The sequence below is a fragment of the Tursiops truncatus genome, chromosome 6, assembly GCF_011762595.2.
Source record: "Tursiops truncatus isolate mTurTru1 chromosome 6, mTurTru1.mat.Y, whole genome shotgun sequence".
NCBI classification, from domain to species: domain Eukaryota; kingdom Metazoa; phylum Chordata; class Mammalia; order Artiodactyla; family Delphinidae; genus Tursiops; species Tursiops truncatus.
The window spans coordinates 25,162,542-25,179,855 of record NC_047039.1 but is presented as its reverse complement, the minus strand read 5'-3'; the positions used below and the strand labels follow the sequence as shown (position 1 = coordinate 25,179,855).

General features: G+C 51.4%; 1 protein-coding gene and 1 pseudogene across 12 annotated transcripts in view; both read right to left on the bottom strand.

Annotated features, from left to right (window-relative positions):
* Window positions 1-6,617: 6,617 nt before the first annotated feature.
* On the bottom strand, window positions 6,618-7,441 carry LOC101338079 (serine/arginine-rich splicing factor 3 pseudogene; annotated as a pseudogene).
* Window positions 7,442-10,885: 3,444 nt separating this feature from the next.
* Window positions 10,886-17,314, bottom strand: part of LOC109547580 (uncharacterized) — an 84,948-nt gene continuing 78,519 nt past the window's right edge. For 4 of the 12 annotated variants that reach the window (XR_004526922.2, XR_012332429.1, XR_004526924.2 and 1 more), the window contains 4 exons: window positions 13,714-13,913; window positions 13,110-13,242; window positions 11,951-12,681; window positions 10,886-11,248 (listed from right to left, as the gene is read on the bottom strand). Coding sequence is in view for 3 of the 12 variants with exons in the window: in XM_073805902.1 (XP_073662003.1) it covers window positions 11,206-11,248; window positions 11,374-11,526; window positions 11,951-12,034; window positions 12,129-12,493 (645 nt within the window). In the remaining 9 variants the exon portion in view is untranslated. Of the gene's footprint in view, window positions 11,249-11,373; window positions 11,527-11,950; window positions 12,682-13,109; window positions 13,243-13,713; window positions 13,914-14,329; window positions 14,393-16,530; window positions 16,789-17,314 lie in introns of all 12 variants that reach the window. The other 8 variants (XR_012332425.1, XR_012332426.1, XR_012332427.1 and 5 more) reach the window with 6 other exon arrangements.

Here is a 17,314-nt window from a genome sequence, read left to right as displayed (position 1 = left end):
GCCTATGTTTTCCCCTAAGAGTTATATAGTATCTGGTCCTACATTTAGGTCTTTTATCCATGTTGAGTTTTTTTTTTATTTACATGAAGCTGTCCAGTTTTCCCAGCACCATTTATTGAAGAGGCTGTCTTTTCTCCTTTGTATAGTCTTGCCTTCTTTGTCATAGATTAGGTGACCATAGGTCTGTGGGTTTATCTCTGGACTTTCTATCCTGTTCCATTGATCTATATTTCTGTTTTTGTGCCACTACCATACTGTTTTCATGACTGTGGCTTTGTAGTATAGTTAGAAATCAGGGAGCCTGATTGCTCCATCTCTGTTTCTCTTTCTCAAGATTGCTTGGGTTATTCAGGACCTTTTGTGTCTCCATACAGATTTTAAGACTTTTTTGTTCTAGCTCTGTGAAAAGTGCCATTGGTAATTTGATAGGGATTACATTGAATCTGCAGATTGCCTTGGGTAATATAGTCATTTCGATAATATTCTTCCAATCCAAGAACATGGAATATCTTTCCATCCGTTTGTGTCACCTTTGATTTCTTTCATCCGTGTCTTATAGTTTTTGGACTACAGGTCTTTTGTCTTCTTAGGTAGGTTTATTCCTAGGTATTTTATTTTTTTGAGGTGATGGTAAATGGGATTGTTTCTTTAATTTCTCTTTTCAATCTTTCATTGTTAGTATGTAGAAATGCAACAGACTTCTGGGTATCCAGCAACTTTACTGAGTCATTGATAAGCTCTAGTAGTTTTCTGGTAGCATCTTTACAATTTTCTATGTATAGTATCATGTCATCTGCAAACAGTGATAGTTTTACTTCTTCTTTTATAATTTGGGTCCATTTATTTGCTTTTTCTTTTCTGATTGCTGTGGCTAGGACTTCCAAAACTATGTTGCATAAAAGTGGCAAGAGTGGACATCCTTGTCTTGTTCCTGATCTTAGAAGAAATGATACACACTTGCCTATGTATTTATATGTGTATGTACATGCACATCTTTACATATAGGTGTGTATGTGTATGTATCCTATATATGATATGTGTGTGTATATATACGACGAATTTATAGATGCAGTACATATATATTTTTATTCTACATGCTTTTATATGTAGGTGTATATGTGTGTCTATATGTATGTACGTGTATGTATTGCATATATTATATGTGTATGTATGTATACTGTATATATACACACCTAAATATCTTTGTATGTGTGTATATATGTAGGATATAGACGAACCTAGGTGTGTATATTGCATATCTTATACGTATGTGTACATACTGTATATATATACAAACTATGCATTTCATATGTGTGTATGTATAGTGTATATGTATGTGTCTATTGTATATATTATGTGTATATGTGTGTAGACATACTGTATATATACAAACTGCATTTTATATATATGTGTGTATATATGTATTTGCGTATTGCATATACGATATGTGTATATGTCTGTATGAGTACTGCATATATACAGAGCTGTATATTTTTGTATGCGTGTACATATGTACGTGTGTGTGTATATACACACACACCCTATGGATTCTGTTTGTCTGGAGAACCCTCACTGATACGGACACTTATGACAATTGAGCACCTGCTCTTTGCCAGCCAGGGAGCCAAACGCTTGTCCTTTCTGTGTCTCCCTTAAGTGTCACAAGTCCCGGGAGGGAAGGTGATGCCGCTCCTACCAGTTGAGGTGCCTCAGGGTCAGAGAGGTGCACAGGGCGGGGGGCTGGAGCCTGGTGGAGCCCAGGTGGAGTTCTAGCAGCAGTACAGCCTAGCAGTCCCACTTCCCCGGGTGCCTCTCACAAAGACGCCGAGGGAGAGACGGGGTCTGAAGGAGGGGATGAGGAAGCTTCCGTGGGTCTGCAAGCCCAGACCAAGGCTGACTCGTCAAGGGTGTTAGAGGTCAGGACTCTGGTTACCCTGGGGATGGGGTTACACAGAACCATTCCCATTCTGAAAAAGTATCCATTCTGCTCTTGTTTGTATGTTTACCCCCCATCCCCCAAATCTTTTAAAAACACATTCTCTTGGTTGCTGGGAGCACACAAGGGGAAGTTGTGTGTGAGGGGGTGTGATCCAGGGGACAGGGAGGATAAGCCCCCCACTCGTAGGGCCAGGAGTGGCTCAGCTTTGTGAGCTAAGGATGGCCCGCGAGGTCCCAGAGAGAAGGGTCCCTGCTCCGTCCCTGCTCCGTGCACCCCATTCCCAGCCTGAGAAGTCCAGAGCCCACCCCCCCTCCACACACACACACACACCACCAGGGAGGAGAGCCAGTCACCCTGGCTCCCAGGCTCCGGCTCCAAGGCTCCCGGCACTAGGAGCTATTTTCAGCTTTCATGCCCTAGGACACGGCCAGAGCTAGTGTCTCCGGAAACTCTCTGTCTCTCGCCCGCCCGCCATCCCTCCCTCCCTCCTCCGCCTCTTCCCCTCCCGCTCCAGCTGTCCTGCCCTCCACCCTGCATTTCTACACAGGATGGCTCACAGACAGCTGCTCCCCGTGCCCACCCGCCACCATTCGATGGATGTCAAAGCAAGCCCTGGGGACTTCCCTGGAGGTCCAGCGATTAAGACTCTGAGCTTCCACTGCAAGGGGTGCGGGTTCGATCCCTGGTCAGGGAAATAAGATCCCACATGCTGCCCGGCATGGCCAAAGAAATAAATGAATAAAAAATAAAGTTATAGTGATGAAACAGCCCTAGTGGTGCAAGGATGGGACGTATAGCTCTATGGTAGAGAATAAAGGTCCAGAAACAGATAGATGAGAACTTGATATGACAGAAAGTGGGGAAATTAAGGAGTTTTCAATAAATGGCATTAGGACAATTGCATATCCATGTGGGAAAAAGTAAATTAGAAAAAAAGAAAAAAAGCAAGCCCTGGTCAGGTGTGACCTTGGGCCCAGGGCCATTGGCACACGTTGTCGTGTGGGATGTTCTTCCTTAGACTCCTCCCTCCCTCCTGTGTCACTGTCACTTCCTCCAGAACCTTCCTGGACTCCCCTACACAAGCCCGGGGTGTGCCCTCACCCGCCCACCCTGTATCACCGGAATTCCAATCCCGGCCCACCCTTCCCCGCCAGGTAAAGAACTGGGCCTGGTCAATAAGACCGTAGAGGTCCTCGACCATTGCTATTGCAGTTGCAATTGTTACTGTGTTTACACAGGGTGACCAACACCCGCCCCCAGTTTGCCCAGGACCGCTCAGGTTTGAGCGCTGGAACTGTGGGGAAACCCTCATTTCCGGGGAACCCCAGAAGGCTGGTCACCCTATTTAGGATGGATCTTTCATTTGATATCCCAACCCCCGAGAGCCAGAAAGGGAATCTCCCCCCTCCTTCCATGGTAACCTTCATTCATTCATCCACTCATCCCTTTATTCAACTCCTTTATTCAGCAAGTATTTAGGAAGCATCTACTACATAGCAGACACTCTTCTAGGTGCTGGGGACAGTAAACTGAGAAGGTGTGATTTGTTACACGGGGATGATGTCTCGGAGACCACTGCAGGGCATGGGAGGTGGGAGAGGAAGGGGCAGTTCTAAATGCAGGCTCTGACGGGACTGGGGCAGAACTTGCCCTAAGCCAGGCTGGTTGCTTCAACACAGCTGCTTCAACACAGCTCCTCACCCAGGGCCATCCTGCTTCCGTCTCACCCAGTTCTTCGGTGATGTCTGGGGAAAATCTGTGGTTGTCACAACTGGGGGGGAGGGGCCCCTGGAATCAAATGGGTGGGGACAGGGATGCTGCTGAACCCCACACAGTGCCCAGGAGGGGCCCCCAGCAGAGAATGACCCGCCCCAAATAACCCCAGTGCCATGGGGGAGACCCTGCACTAATATTATTCAGACCCGCTGGTGCCCCTAGATTCCTGCACAGGCTGGGACTCTAACCGGGTCACCTCTGTATCCCGAGGTGACCTAGAGTGGGGCAGCCAGGAGGGCTGAGTATCAGGGATGAAATGACAAATCTCTGTGCCCACTCTCCCCGCCGCACCCCAGGGTCGATGGCCTCTATCTCCTCCCTGTGCAGGTAGCTTTTCCCTGAGCCATTTCTTCTTGTCAAGGTCCCTGTCGCAGGTTGTGTTCCCGAAGATGACGTTGAGAGCAAACAGTAGAGTGCAGGTGGTTGATGTGAGACGTGCAGAGAACAGATACAGCTGCCATAGGGTCCCGCAATTCCACTCCTGGGCATAGATCTGGAGAAAACTCTTAATTCAAAAATATACATACATCCCTGGGATTTCCCTGGTGGTCTAGTGGTTAAGATTCTGTGCTTCCGGAACAGGGAGCATGGGTTCCATCTCTGGCCAGGGAACTAAGATCCCACATGCTGTGTGACAAAAAAATAAAGAAAGAGAGAAAGAAAGAAAAAGAAAGAAAGAAAAGAAAGAAAAAGAAAGAAAGAAAAAGAAAGAAAGAAAGAAAGAAAGAAAGAAAGAAAGAAAGAAAGAAAAAGAAAGAAAGGAAAGAAAGAAAGAAAAGAAAGAAAGAAAGAAAGAAAGAAAAGATACATGCACCCCAATGTTCATTGCATCACTATTTATAATAGGCAAGATGTGGAAGCTACCTAAATGTCCACTGATGGATGAATGGATAAAGAAGATGTGGTACATATATACAATGGAATATATTCAGCCATAAAAAGAATGAAATAATGCTATTTGCAGCAACGTCGTGGATGGACCTAGAGATTATCATACTAAGTGAAGTAAGTCAGAAGAGAAAGACACATATATGATCTCTCTTATATGTGAAATCTAAAATACGACACAAATGAACTTGTCTACGAAACAAAAACAGACTCACAGACATAGAGAACAGACTTGTGGTTGCCAAGGGGGAGAAAGAGGGAGGGAGGGTTGGATTGGGAGTTTGGGGTTAGCAGACGCAAACTATTAAATATAGGATGGATAAGCTACAAGGTCCTACTGTCTAGCACAGGGAACTATATTCAATATCCTGTGATAAGCCATAATGGAAAAGAAAGAGAGTTTTATTTATAGGTTCCATCCCTAACTGAGCTGGCCCATCCCCTCCCATGGTTCTAAGTGCAGCCCGAGGCTGCAGACTTCCCACCGTGGTCTTCAGCTCCAGAGCAAGCCACCTGCAAACTAGCCGCATCTTCCCAGGGGCTGGCAACTCTCCTTTGCTACTGATTCCAAGAAACATCCAGATAGCACAAATGTGACCATGAAAACAAACTCAGGCATGTTCAAATCAGGGAAATAACATTCTTATCTCTGTTTAGTAGTTGCTTAATTTTAGAATAGCTTAGAGTTACAAAAAAGTTGCAAAGATCTGTACAGAGTGTGCAGAGTGCTGTGGACCCCCGACCCAGTACCCCTATTTCCAACACGTTAGTACTTTAGTACGTTAGTACGACATGCTTATCCAACTAAGGAACCGAGATGGATACGTTATTATTAACTAAAGTCCACACTTTACTAGAATTTCCCTAGCTTTCCCCTAACATCCTTTTTCTGTCCCAGTCTCCTCTGGGCTGTGACATTTCTCAGACGTCCCTGGGTTTTGATACCTTGAAAGTTTTGAGGAGGACCGGTCAGGTATTTTGTCCCTCAATTTGTTTGTCTGTTGGTTTTCTGATGTTTTTCTTATGGTTGGGCTGGAGTTACGGGGTTTGGGGCAGAAGATCCAGACAGAGATAAAAATGTCATTCTCCTCAGGTCACATCATCAAGGATACACACCATCAAGGATACACACATCAAGGATACACCCCATCAACGGGACTTGTGACAAACAATTTTACCCTTGATCACCTGGCCAGTATCGTCTTTTATTTATTTATTTATTTTTGCTGCGTTGGGTCTTCATTGCTGCACACAGGCTTTCTCTAGTTGCGGCGAGCAGGGGCTCCTCTTTGTTGCGGGCACGTGCTTCTCATTACAGTGGCTTCTTTTGTTTCGGAGCACGGGCTCTAGCTGTGCGGGCTTCTGTAGTTGTGGCATGGGGGCTCAGTAGTTGTGGCTCCCAGGATCTAGAGCGCAGGCTCAATAGTTGTGGCCCACGGGCTTAGTCGATCTGCGGCACATGGGATCTTCCCGGACTAGGGCTCGGACCCGTGTCCCCTGCATTGGCAAGTGGATCCTTTTTTTTTTTCTTTGTTCCTTTTGGAACCAAAACTTTAATCCCAAGGAGTCTCACAAAACATATTACAAATGACAGCATGAAAAAAAAAACTGCACAGTAACTCAAAGTTCAGCTCTACAATATACCCTTCATCTGGCAAGACAGTGGTATCTTGATAATCTCAACTTCCAGAAAACATTACAAAGAGCTATGTATTCCTGTACAGCAATCACAGAGGGGACTTATGACCTAACTCAAAGGGAAACTAACTTCCTTGAAACTTCTTAGATTCTAAACTCACTGGACAACCTCTTGTCCAGTGTGAAGACTAGTGGAATTCTTAAACCTCTAATCTAGGGTAAGGGTGCGGCTTTCACTTCTACCTGCTGGCTTGTGTTCACAGTACCTTTTAAAGACTGCTTGCTTAACTACAGCTGCATACCATATCCCAGCTACAGAAAGTCTCTTCAATGTTTGCCAGTGTTGTTTCCATAATAATAAACATCACACTTTAGGTGGGCAGGAGTTAGAGTTTTATTATCAGTCTAGGCAAGACCAAAAATTCAAAGCAAATTCAATTTTGCTTAAGAGAACATTGTAAAGAAACAATTCTTCATATTACATGCCTCATATGACCCATTTCAAACCATAGAGAATGACACCTTTATGTGTCACTGTCCCAAGAGACAAACAAATGTGAACAGCTAAAACATTTAAAAAGTGCATCAAGCTTCGGAAGTCTCAAACGAAACCTGAATTTTCTGTACATACTCCTGTCAAATGAAGTTATTTCCTGTGCACCACTCCTCTTGCAAAGTGGTCTGCTATTTCCTTTCATTTGACCTGGATCGGCTAGGAGACCTAGAGAAAGATCGGGACGGCTTGCGATTTCTCTCCTGGGACAGTGATCTCTCTCTTCTCCTATATCTACTAAAGGGACCTGCTCCGGCTGCGGGAGAAGCTTCTCCGTCTTGGACATCTGTGGTGAGGGGGAGGACTCCTCCTCCGATAATCATCTCGAGGGCGACGACCCCAAGAAGGAGGCGGCCACGATTTCGACTTCTCCTTTCCCCATTGGACAGGTCCACTCTTACTCGGCAGCCACAGAGTGTTCTCCCGTCTAGTTCTCAGACAGCATCCGCTGCATCTCGGGGATCTTCATTTTCAACAAGAGCGAAGCCGGGAGGGTTTTTAGCAACCCACACACTTCGGAGTGGTCCATAATATCCTAAAGCTCGTTCGAATTCACTCTTGTTACCACTGTTTCCAAGATTCCTTACACAAACGTTACAGTCCAACGGACAGGAATCCCGATGCAAGACCCTCCTGGCTCCTGGGTTTCATGGGCCACAGGGTGATCCCGGGCCTCTAGAATCTCGCAGCTGAATCGGCTCGCACAAGCTGTCCTGTGGGGATGCTTTTCCCCCCATGTGTCCAGCCCGGGGCCCTGCTGTCTAGGCCCGACCTCCAGGGTGACAGGGTGAACCCCAGGTCCCTGGAGCAAACACTCAGAGCCCTGGTGACCAGACTCAGGGGGCTGGGGCGGCAGCTGGACATGTGTGGCCACCCTGGTGGTGTTTGGCCCCATCTGCAGTTCCAGTTCCAGCTGAGAAAGAGCCTCGCTGTGTTATTTTCTCCTGGTTGTGTAAGAATCCCCGGTGTCATTTGACAGAAATGTACATGGTGTGTTCTTTCTCTCTTTTCTCCCTGCTTCCTCTCGTCCCTCTCCCCCTCCCTCTCTCCCTCTCCCTCTCCCTCTGTCCCCCTCTCGCTCTCTCTTCCCTCTCCTTCTTTCCTCTGCGTCTCTCTTTCCCTCTCTCCCTCCCCCCCTTCCCCCCTCCCCGTCCCTCTCCCCGTCCCTCTCCTAACTCCCTCTCCACCTCCGTCTCCCCCTCGCTCTCCCACATCCCTCTCCCTCTCCCCTCCCCCTCCCTCTACCTCCTCCGTCTCCCCCGTCTCTCTCCCGCCTCCCCCGTCCCTCTTCCCTGTCCCTCTCTCCCTTCCTCTCTCCCTGTCCCTGTTTCCCTGTTCCGCACGCCCTCCCTCTACCTCTTTCCCTCTCCCTGTCCCTCCACCTCCTTCCCTCTCTGGAGAGGGAAGGAGGTGGAGGGACAGGGAGAGAGAGCAGGATGGGGGGAGAGGGAGAGAGAAGGGGGAGAGGGAGAGAAGGATAGAGGGAGGGAGTGAAAGACGTCTCTCCCTCCCTCCCTCTATCCCTCCCTCCGTTTATCCCTCTCTCCCTCCCTCCCTCTATCCCTGTCTCCCTCTCTCCCTCCCTCTCCCTCCCTCCTTCTCCTCCCTCTCCCTCTCCCTCCAACTCTCCCGCTCCCTCCATCTCTCCATCTCCCTCACTCCCTCCCAGAGAGGGAGAGATGGAGAGGCTGAGACAAGTTAGAGGGAGAGAGAGAGAGGGAGAGATGGAGGGAGAGGGAGGGAGAGGAAGAGAGGGAGAGAGATATGGAGAGGAGAGCGAGAGAGAGAGGGGGGGAGAGGGAGAGGGAAAGAGGTCTCTTCCTCCCTCCCTCTCCCTCTGTCCTCCTTCTCTCCCTCTCCCTCCCTCTCTCCCTGTCCCTGTTTTCCTGCTCCGCTCTCCCTCTCCCTCTTTCCCTCTCCCTCTCCCTCCACCTCCTTCCCTCTCCAGAGACGGAAGGAGGTGGAGGGAGAGGGACAGGGAAAGAGGGACAGGGAGAGCACAAGAAGGAGGGGGGAGAGGGAGGGAGAGGGGAGAAAGGGAGAGAGGGATAGAGAGAGGGAGCGAAGATGTCTCTCCCTCTCTCCCTCCCTCTCTCCTTCTCCTCCCTCTCCCTCTTCCACCAACTCTCCCTCTCCCTCCATGTCTCCATCTCCCTCACTCTTTCCCACATAGGGAGAGATGGAGGGAGAGGCAGAGATAAGGGAGAGGGAGAGAGGGAGAGGGAGAGATGGAGGAAGAGGGAGAGAGGAAGAGAGAGAGGGACAGAGGGAGAGAGAGAGGGAGAGGGGGGAAGAGAGAGAGAGAGGGAGAGCGGGAGAGGGAAAATGGTCTCTTCTTCCCTCCCTCTCCCTCTCTCCTCCGACTCTCCCTCTCTCACCCTCCCTCCGTCTCCCCCTCTCCTTCCCTCGCCCTTTCCCTTCCTCTCTCCCTCTTCCTCCCTCTGTCACTCCCTCTCCCTCCATCTCTCCCTCACCCTCACTCCCTCTCAGAGAGGGAGAGATGGAGGGAGAGGCAGAGACAAGGGAGAGGGAGAGAGGGAGAGAGGGAGAGGGAGACCAGAACAGGGAAACAGGGACAGGGAGAGAGAGAGGGAGAGGGAGAGAGGGAGAGAAGGAGGAGAGAGGGAGAGGGAGGGAGGAAGAGACCTCTTTCTCCCTCCCTCTCTCCCTCCCTCTCCCTCCCTCTCTCCCTCCCTCCATCTCTCCCTCTCCCTCTCTCCCTCTGCCTTATCTCTGCCTCTCTGGGAGGGAGTGAGGGAGATGGAGAGACGGAGGGAGAAGGAGAGTTGGAGCGAGAGGGAGAGGGAGGAGAAGGAGGGAGGGAGAGGGAGAGAGGGAGGGAGAGAGCGAGGGAGGGAGAGACATCTTTCGCTCCCTCCATCACTCTCTCCCACTCCCCCCTCTCCCTCTCCCCCCTCTCTCCCTCTCCCCCCTCCCTCTCCATCTCTCTCTCCCTCTCCCCCCTCCCTCTCCATCTCTCTCCCTCTCCCCCCTCCCTCTCCATCTCTCTCTCCCTCTCCCCCCCCCTCCATCTCTCTCTCCCTCTCCCCCCTCCCTCTCCATCTCTCTCTCCCTCTCCCTCCACCTCCTTCCCTCTCCAGAGAGGGAAGGAGGTGGAGGGAGAGGGAGAGGGAAAGAGGTAGAGCCAGAGCGTGCGGAACAGGGAAGCAGGGACAGGAAGAGAGGAAGGGAGAGAGGGAGAAGGGGAGAGGGAGGGGGAAAGGGGGAGAGAGAGAGAGAGGGACAGGGAGAGAGGGAGGGAGAGAGGCAGGGGGAGAGATGGAGGGAGAGGGAGAGGCAGCGAGGTAGAGGGAGAGAGGGAGAAAGGGAGAGAGAGAGGGAGAGCGGTAGAAGTGCTGAGGAGGGGGGCTCCCTCCCCCTCCCACTCCCATCCTCTCCCTACTGCTTTCTCTTTTCTCTGCTTCAACAAACACCAGGCGCCTTTTAGATCAGCCCTGAAGTCAACGTTGATGCTTGGACAGCCTGACCTCCCCGCTGACTTCCAGCCCAGGACCACCGCTGGGAGATGAAGTCTGCGGGGCCCTGGGCGCAGGCTGCACAGGCACCTCCCCTGATGCCCAATCTCTCCTCGTTTACGAGGCAGCCGACACTCCCCTCCCTGACTCCCCAAGATTTGGGGCCTTTTTAGTATGTGTCGATAATGCCATGAGCTACTATTTAACTCTTCCACGAGGACCCATCTCCCCAAATGCAGTGGTTTTCAGCCTTGGCTGCACTAGAGAACCCCCAGGGAAGGGAGAGACGTCTCTCCCTCCCTCTCTCTTTCTCTCCCTCTGTACTTCTGTCTACCTCTCTCCCTCTCCCTCTGGGGTGATGCCCGATGAGCTCAGAATCGCAGATGGCCCCCCCATCCCCTCTCTGTGGCTTGCATGGGGGATGCACCTTCTCACTGTGGCCCGGGCATGGCCTTGACATTCAGACATCGGGTCCTGCACGGACACTTGTGTTTGTTCCATAGCGCAGGTGGCTGCAGTCTGTGCTTCTGTAGATGGGGGCTGTGCGTGAGCCCTTCATCTTCCCCGCAGACACCACTGGTGCTCGCTCGGCCTCGCGGGTGATGCGGGGGGCACGGGGGACAGTCTTGTGTCCCCACCTTCTTGGGCTACAGACAGGCCACGCTGGTCCCGTGGTGACTGGGGGCTCCCAGGAGAACCCCACTGCAGACCGGAGAGGTGGCCCCAGAGAAGGTGGCGTACGCCTGGGGCCGGGCCTCATCAGTGAGCCACGGGCCACCTGCAGCAACAGCTGTCTCACCGTCCAGGGGCTGGGTGTTCGGGCGCCGTGGGGTTGAGCCACTGTCTGCACGGCAGCCGTGTTTGTCTTGTTGAGCCCGGGGAGGCCCCTTGGTGGCTCCTGGAAAGACTGGCCACATTTCTTCCTGCCCTTGGCCTTAGAGCCCATCACGTTCATGCCGTTTCTGGTTCCAAAAGGACCTGTGTTAGTAAAGACCACATGTTAGGACAGCACCAAAGTGTCTAGAAATCCGGGCCAGGAGGAGGAGGGAGGGGGATTGGCTGTGCCCGCCAGTGGCCTGGGAGCCCTGCCCGCCTGCAGAGACCTGGCCCGGGGCCCGTGGGGAGGCCGTGGCCCTCGGTCCCCAGCGCCTTCCGTCTCTGGGTTCCAGGAGAACTGCGTGATCCTCAGGGAGCTGGTGAGGCTGCAGGCCCTGAAGTCCCGCCTGCTGGGGTTCCGCACGCATGCCGACTCCGTGCTGGAGATGAACATGGACAAGACCAGCCAGGTGGTGGCCACTGTCCTAGGTAACACCGCCTCCCCCTGAGTCCCAGTGGGGACGGGATCAGGCGGACCTTGACCGGACGTGGTGCTGCCTGAGACCCCACTGTGTCAGCCCTTGGGGGTCACCTTCCCAGACCCTTCATTCTGCCTCGAGGGGCGCGGGGTCGGGGGTGGCTGGGGGGCCGCCCCAGGGACGTAGCCGAGCCTCTCCCCTCCGCCCGCAGGTGAGCTGGCCCAGAAGCTGAAGCCCCTCGGGGAGCAGGAGCGGCCGTGATCCTGGAGCTAAAGGAGGCCGAGTGCCAGAGGCGGGGCCTGCACTTGGACGGCCCCATCAACGCCTGGGACCTGCGCTACTACATGAACCGGGGGAGGAGACGCGCTACCACGTGAACCAGTACCTGCTCAATGAGGCTTTCCCCATGCAGGCGCTCACACGCGGGCTGCTGGGCATCTCCCAGGAGCTGCTGGGGCTGACCTTCGACCTGGAGGAGGGCACCAGCATGTGTCACGAAGACGTGAGGCTCTAAACGGTCTGGGACGCGGCCTCGGGCAAGGTCACCCATCGGCAAGTTCTACCTGATCTCTATCCTCGGTGCGTGCGTGGGGGAACCTGTCGGCCGTGGGCCGGGGCTCCTCTGTGGAAGCGGGGCCCCATCCACGTCCCTCCGCAGGGTGGGGAAGTCCAGGCACGCGGCCTGCTTCGGCCTGCAGCCGGGCTGCCTACAGCACGATGGGAGCTGCCAGATCGCCATCGCGGCCATGGTGGCCAACTTCACCAAGCCTACGCCCAACCTGCCCTCCCTGCTGCAGCATGATGAGCGGGAGACCAACTTCCACGACGTCGGGCACGCGATGCACCAGCTCCGCTCCCAGGCGCAGGGCTGCAGGCAGGGGGCGGGGAGGGCCCGGGCGTGCGTGGTCCTCAGGCAGGCCCTCGCCATGGGATTCTTCCACTGACATCACCCCGCACGTGGTGACGCCCTCGGTGTCAGCTTCCATCATCAGACCCCAGGCACTGGGCGCGTAAATAACGGAAATGGATGTCCTCGAGGCTCTAGAGGCTGGAAGACCCAGATCAAGGAGTCAGGGCTGGTTCCCTGCATGTTAAATACATGCACTCAAGAGTTGCCTTGAAAAAAGACAAAAGAAAAGAAAGGAACGTTGCCTGCAAGTCTGCTGACAGCCGGTGATGAGAACCAGAGGGAAGGCTCTGGGGCCGGGGGCGCAGTGCCCTGTGAGCTCGGGGGCTGCTGCCAGTCTCCGTGGAGGCTCAGCAAGTCCCCGTGACTTCCCCACGTGGGGGGCGCCAGCTGAGCGTCTGGGCCCAGGACCCACTGCTCGTTCAGTCTTCCTGTGGTCAGCCCTTCATCCTGAGCGCGATGCTCTCACAGGCTGCACCGGGGCGTGTGGGGACAGTTTACTGAGCTGTACAGACGTCACTACTGCTTTGGACCATTTCCGTCACCCCGAAAATGTCCCTCACGCCCTTAGCTATCACTCCGTCCCCTCGCCAGCCCCTGACAACCAGGAACCCACTCGCTGACTCTGTGGATCTACCTGCTCTGGACGTTTCTCCTCAGTGGGGTCACGCCCTGTGTGTCCTTCTGTGTATGACTTCTCTCGCTGAGCATCGTGTTCTCAGGGTGTATCGACGCGGCAGCGAGCGTCAGGGCTTCACCACATTGCGTGGCTGAGGGATGTAAAGACGACAAGAGAAAAGAAAAGAACGTTGCATGCAAGTCTGGTGACAGCCGGTGACGAGAACCAGAGGGAAGGCTCTGGGGCCGGGGGCGCCGTGCCCTGGGAGGCCCTGGCGCTGCTGCCAGTCTTGGTGGGGCACGGGCATCACCGTCCCTCAGGAGCTGCCGGACAAGCTCATCAAGTCCCGGGAGGCCAACCCAGATGCGGCCGGACCGAGGGAAGGGAAGGGGGCTTCCGGTCTGCCCGGCTGGAAAGCGCGGCCTGGACACGGTGCCAGCCCCCCGTCTCCTTCCTCCCGCCCCCCAGGCCTCTTCAACCTGTGCCAGATCGTCCTGGCCAAGGTGGTTCAGGCCCTGCACACGCAGACGCCCGAGGACCCGGCCCAGGAGAATGCCCGCCTCTGCCAGGAGATCCTGGGGTTCCCAGCCATGCCAGGTAGCCAAGCGCGCACCGGGCTCACCTCAGCGGTCGGTTGGCGGCTACTGCCCAGGTCAAGAGGATCGTCTGGTGGTGTGTGAATGGGGACCGACTGACGGGCTCCGGCCGAGGCCCGCTGACCTCTGGCCTCTTCCTGCCACGGTTCCTTGGCTGGTCCCTCCAGCTGTGGCCCGCGGAGTCCGAGGGTGGGGTGGGAGGCTCTGCACATGCTTTCTAGAGAGCCTGGAAGAGGCAGGAGAGGGCTTCATACCCCGAACAGAAGGCATCGACGAGGTCTGCCCGTGCGTGTCGGTGCGGACACGCGGTTCACTCCCTCGTGAGCGCTTTAACCAGCGATCTCCCCGTGGTGGAGGGCGAGCCCCGACTCATCTCTCGCAGCCTCGGCAGCTGACCTTGTAAGAGGCTTAGGAGTGAACCCTCCTGAGCTTCAGCAGAAAGTCGGCAAAGATTTATTTGTGTCCCTCCACTGAACTGCCAGCAAGGTCCCCGTTTTCTACAAGTGTTGGGCCAATACTCTCTCTAGTGGCAGGGGACTCAGACAAGGCTGCTTTGGGGCCCCCACCCCCGCTCTGGGGCAGGGGCACTGAGCGGCCAGGGAGCCGGGCAGGAGCCCCTCCGCGTGTGTCCCAGTGACCCACCTGCCTGCGACCTTCGGCCACCTGGCAGGAAGCTACGACGCCCAGTCCTGTGGCCAGTCATTCCTGCAAGAAACACTGGAATCAGTTTCTGCCAACCCGCCAAAGAAAAACGACTTCAAAGGCAACGTGGTGTCACAGGAAGGGCTTGTTTCTGTGCTTCTTTGTTTTTAGTTCATTAGGCCTCACTTAAAATTCTGATTCCACAATGCACTTGCTTTGGGATCTTGAACAACACTCATAACCTCTGCAAGTTTCAGTAGAGCAAGTTTATGTGATTACCTTCATCTGTAATATCCCTGTGTTGCAATCTTAATTAATTCAGATTAATTCATCTTAATCTTAATCTCAAGTTCAGATCAAAGACTAGTTCCTCTGTAACTTCTCCTCTGAACTGATTCAAAAGCCTCCTCTCCCGTCCTCATCTGGCTTCTCTTCTCTTCTGGAATCTCATAAGAACTTCTATGACCTCTCTGGTTTTTTGTTGTTGCTGTTGTCTGTTTGTTTGGTTTTTAATTGAAATATAGTTGATTTACGATTTCGTGTCCGTTTCAGGTGTACAGCACAGTGATTCCGTTTTCAGATTTTTCCCTTATAAGTTATTACAAAATATTGAGTACAGTTCCCTGTGCCATAGAGGAGATCCTTGTTGTATCAACTCTATGCCTTCTTTGAATGACCGTAGCACTTGTTGTCTGTATCATTTTTATGTCTGTTGTGGCTTTGTGACTGAAAATGAAAATTTTCTATTTGTTCATGTCCTGGCCCTTCCTTAGAAATGTGTTCATTTACCTATTTCATATTTATTGACTACATCTTAGACACCGTGTTAGCTGCTTGCTCTAGATGTTAGTAAAACATAGACCTTCCTGCTCAAAGGGTCACAGTATTTGTGGGAAAACAAACAAACGAACAACTTACGTCTCAAATAGCTTTGTACTTCCCAAAGAGAGCACACCTCGTAGGTACAATAAATATATGTATTATACATAAATGTATAAATAGTTAATGGCATTAAAAACTTGAGATAACTGCTTTTCTATTCTGAGGAAATGATGATAATATTTCACCAGGAGCTCAACACCACTCTGAGAATGAGGGATTAACCCCCGACCTGGCTCACTGCATCGCTTTCTTATATGAAAATAGACAAGTCTGTACATGCTCTCTACAAAAAGGCTTATCTGGCATGAATTTCAGATAGCAAGAAGAAAAATTCAAGAGGGTCAGAGAAGCATCCAGAAGCTCAGGTGATTGTCTGGCACTAATACAACTTGCTTGACAGGAAAATAGAGCTGTAAATCTCACAAAATTAGATGATCTTCTAAGAATTTCAAAACCGCCTGCTAGTAATTAGAAATCCTAGAAGAACCGCTTCTTTTAAAGCATACTGATAATATGCTTTACAGCTTAATATTCAGAAGCCTATGTTTTGGCTAAGTGAGCTTCAGGAATGAAGGAAACTTGTGGTTCAGTTCCATCTACTCTGGAACCTCTGGTCAAAACACCTACTTCTGTGCTCAGCCATCTTATCATCTGTAAAATGGAGGCAACTCTAAGAAAACATAGTTACAGAGATGTTGCACAGTTTCCTGTGTCACTGTCTTCATTTGTTTCAGAAAACCAATAACGTCTAAGCTACTACTGCAAAGAGTGCAGTGTTACTTGGGGTCATCTAGTGCAGCTCTGTCAAAGTAAAGAAAAGGAAAGGGGCCTAGAGTAACTATAATTTTCCCAAGAGGACACTATTATTTTATGGCAAATCTGAGTCAAGAACCCTGATCTCTTTGATGCCATTCCATTGTTCTTTCGTTGGGTTCTCAGCAACCCAGAGAAAGAAAGAGAAATAAAACTCCTATGTGCTGTGTCACTGGTACAGGACGTGGCAAGATTGGAATTGGAGAACTACATATTAACAGGTATTTGGGAAATTCTTCAAACTAATTAAGATATATACCAGGTACATAAAAAACAGTTATGTTTTCCCAAGATGATTCTGTGGAATGAACAGAACTGGTAACTGAAGGTGCCTGTGTGCTGCAGTTCCAAACAGGACGGGTGAATGCTTGTTTTCTGGCACCTTTAAGACTCCACCCCAATATACACATTAAAATAAAATTAACATTTCAACTGGGTCATATTTAATTCTGCATGCTCTTGTAAGTCAGCAAAATAGTCCATATATCATTTAAGTTGTCACTCACTTTCTTTTCTTTTCTTTTCTTTTTTTTGCGGTACACGGGCCTCTCACTGCTGTGGCCTCTCCCGTTGCGGAGCACAGGCTCCGGACGCGCAGGCTCAGCGGCCATGGCTCACGGGCCTAGCCGCTCCGCGGCATCTGGGATCTTCCCGGACCGGGGCACGAACCCGTATCCCCTGCATCGGCAGGCGGACTCTCAACCACTGAGCCACCAGGGAAGCCCGTCACTCACTTTTTAACTTGAGTTTTAATTTCTAAAAGTCTTTCCAAACACAAAACAGAGGTGGGAAAATGGTATATGGGAAGCTGCAGAGATGAAATAAGCTTACTGCATTCGGCATAAAGATGAATACCCAAACAACTTCTGCATAGCTGGAAGTGTCCAAATCTACTATCTTCGTTTTGTAGTCAAGGCTTCCGGAAAAATATGCTAACGGATTCCTAATTACCCAAATGCCCCATATCTGTTTCAGTAAGTATCATTATATATTATGGAAATTTTTCTCAGTGACAGAGAAAGACATCCTGGCCGAGCATCCCCCTGCCCATGACACACAGATGATGGGTCTCAAGCTACCTTGAAGGCGTTGGAGCCCACTTTATCCATTACTAATATTAATGGAGGACAAAACTTCATATTCTGTTTGCTCTGTGTTTGTTAAATCACTTCTTCCCTTCATTAAAATGGATGACACATAATTGAGTCTGTAGTGTGTGTATCACTGGAAACTGAACACATTTTTGTTGGTTTTATTAACGTCATAGGTTTCTAGGGGGGGTCTACTAAA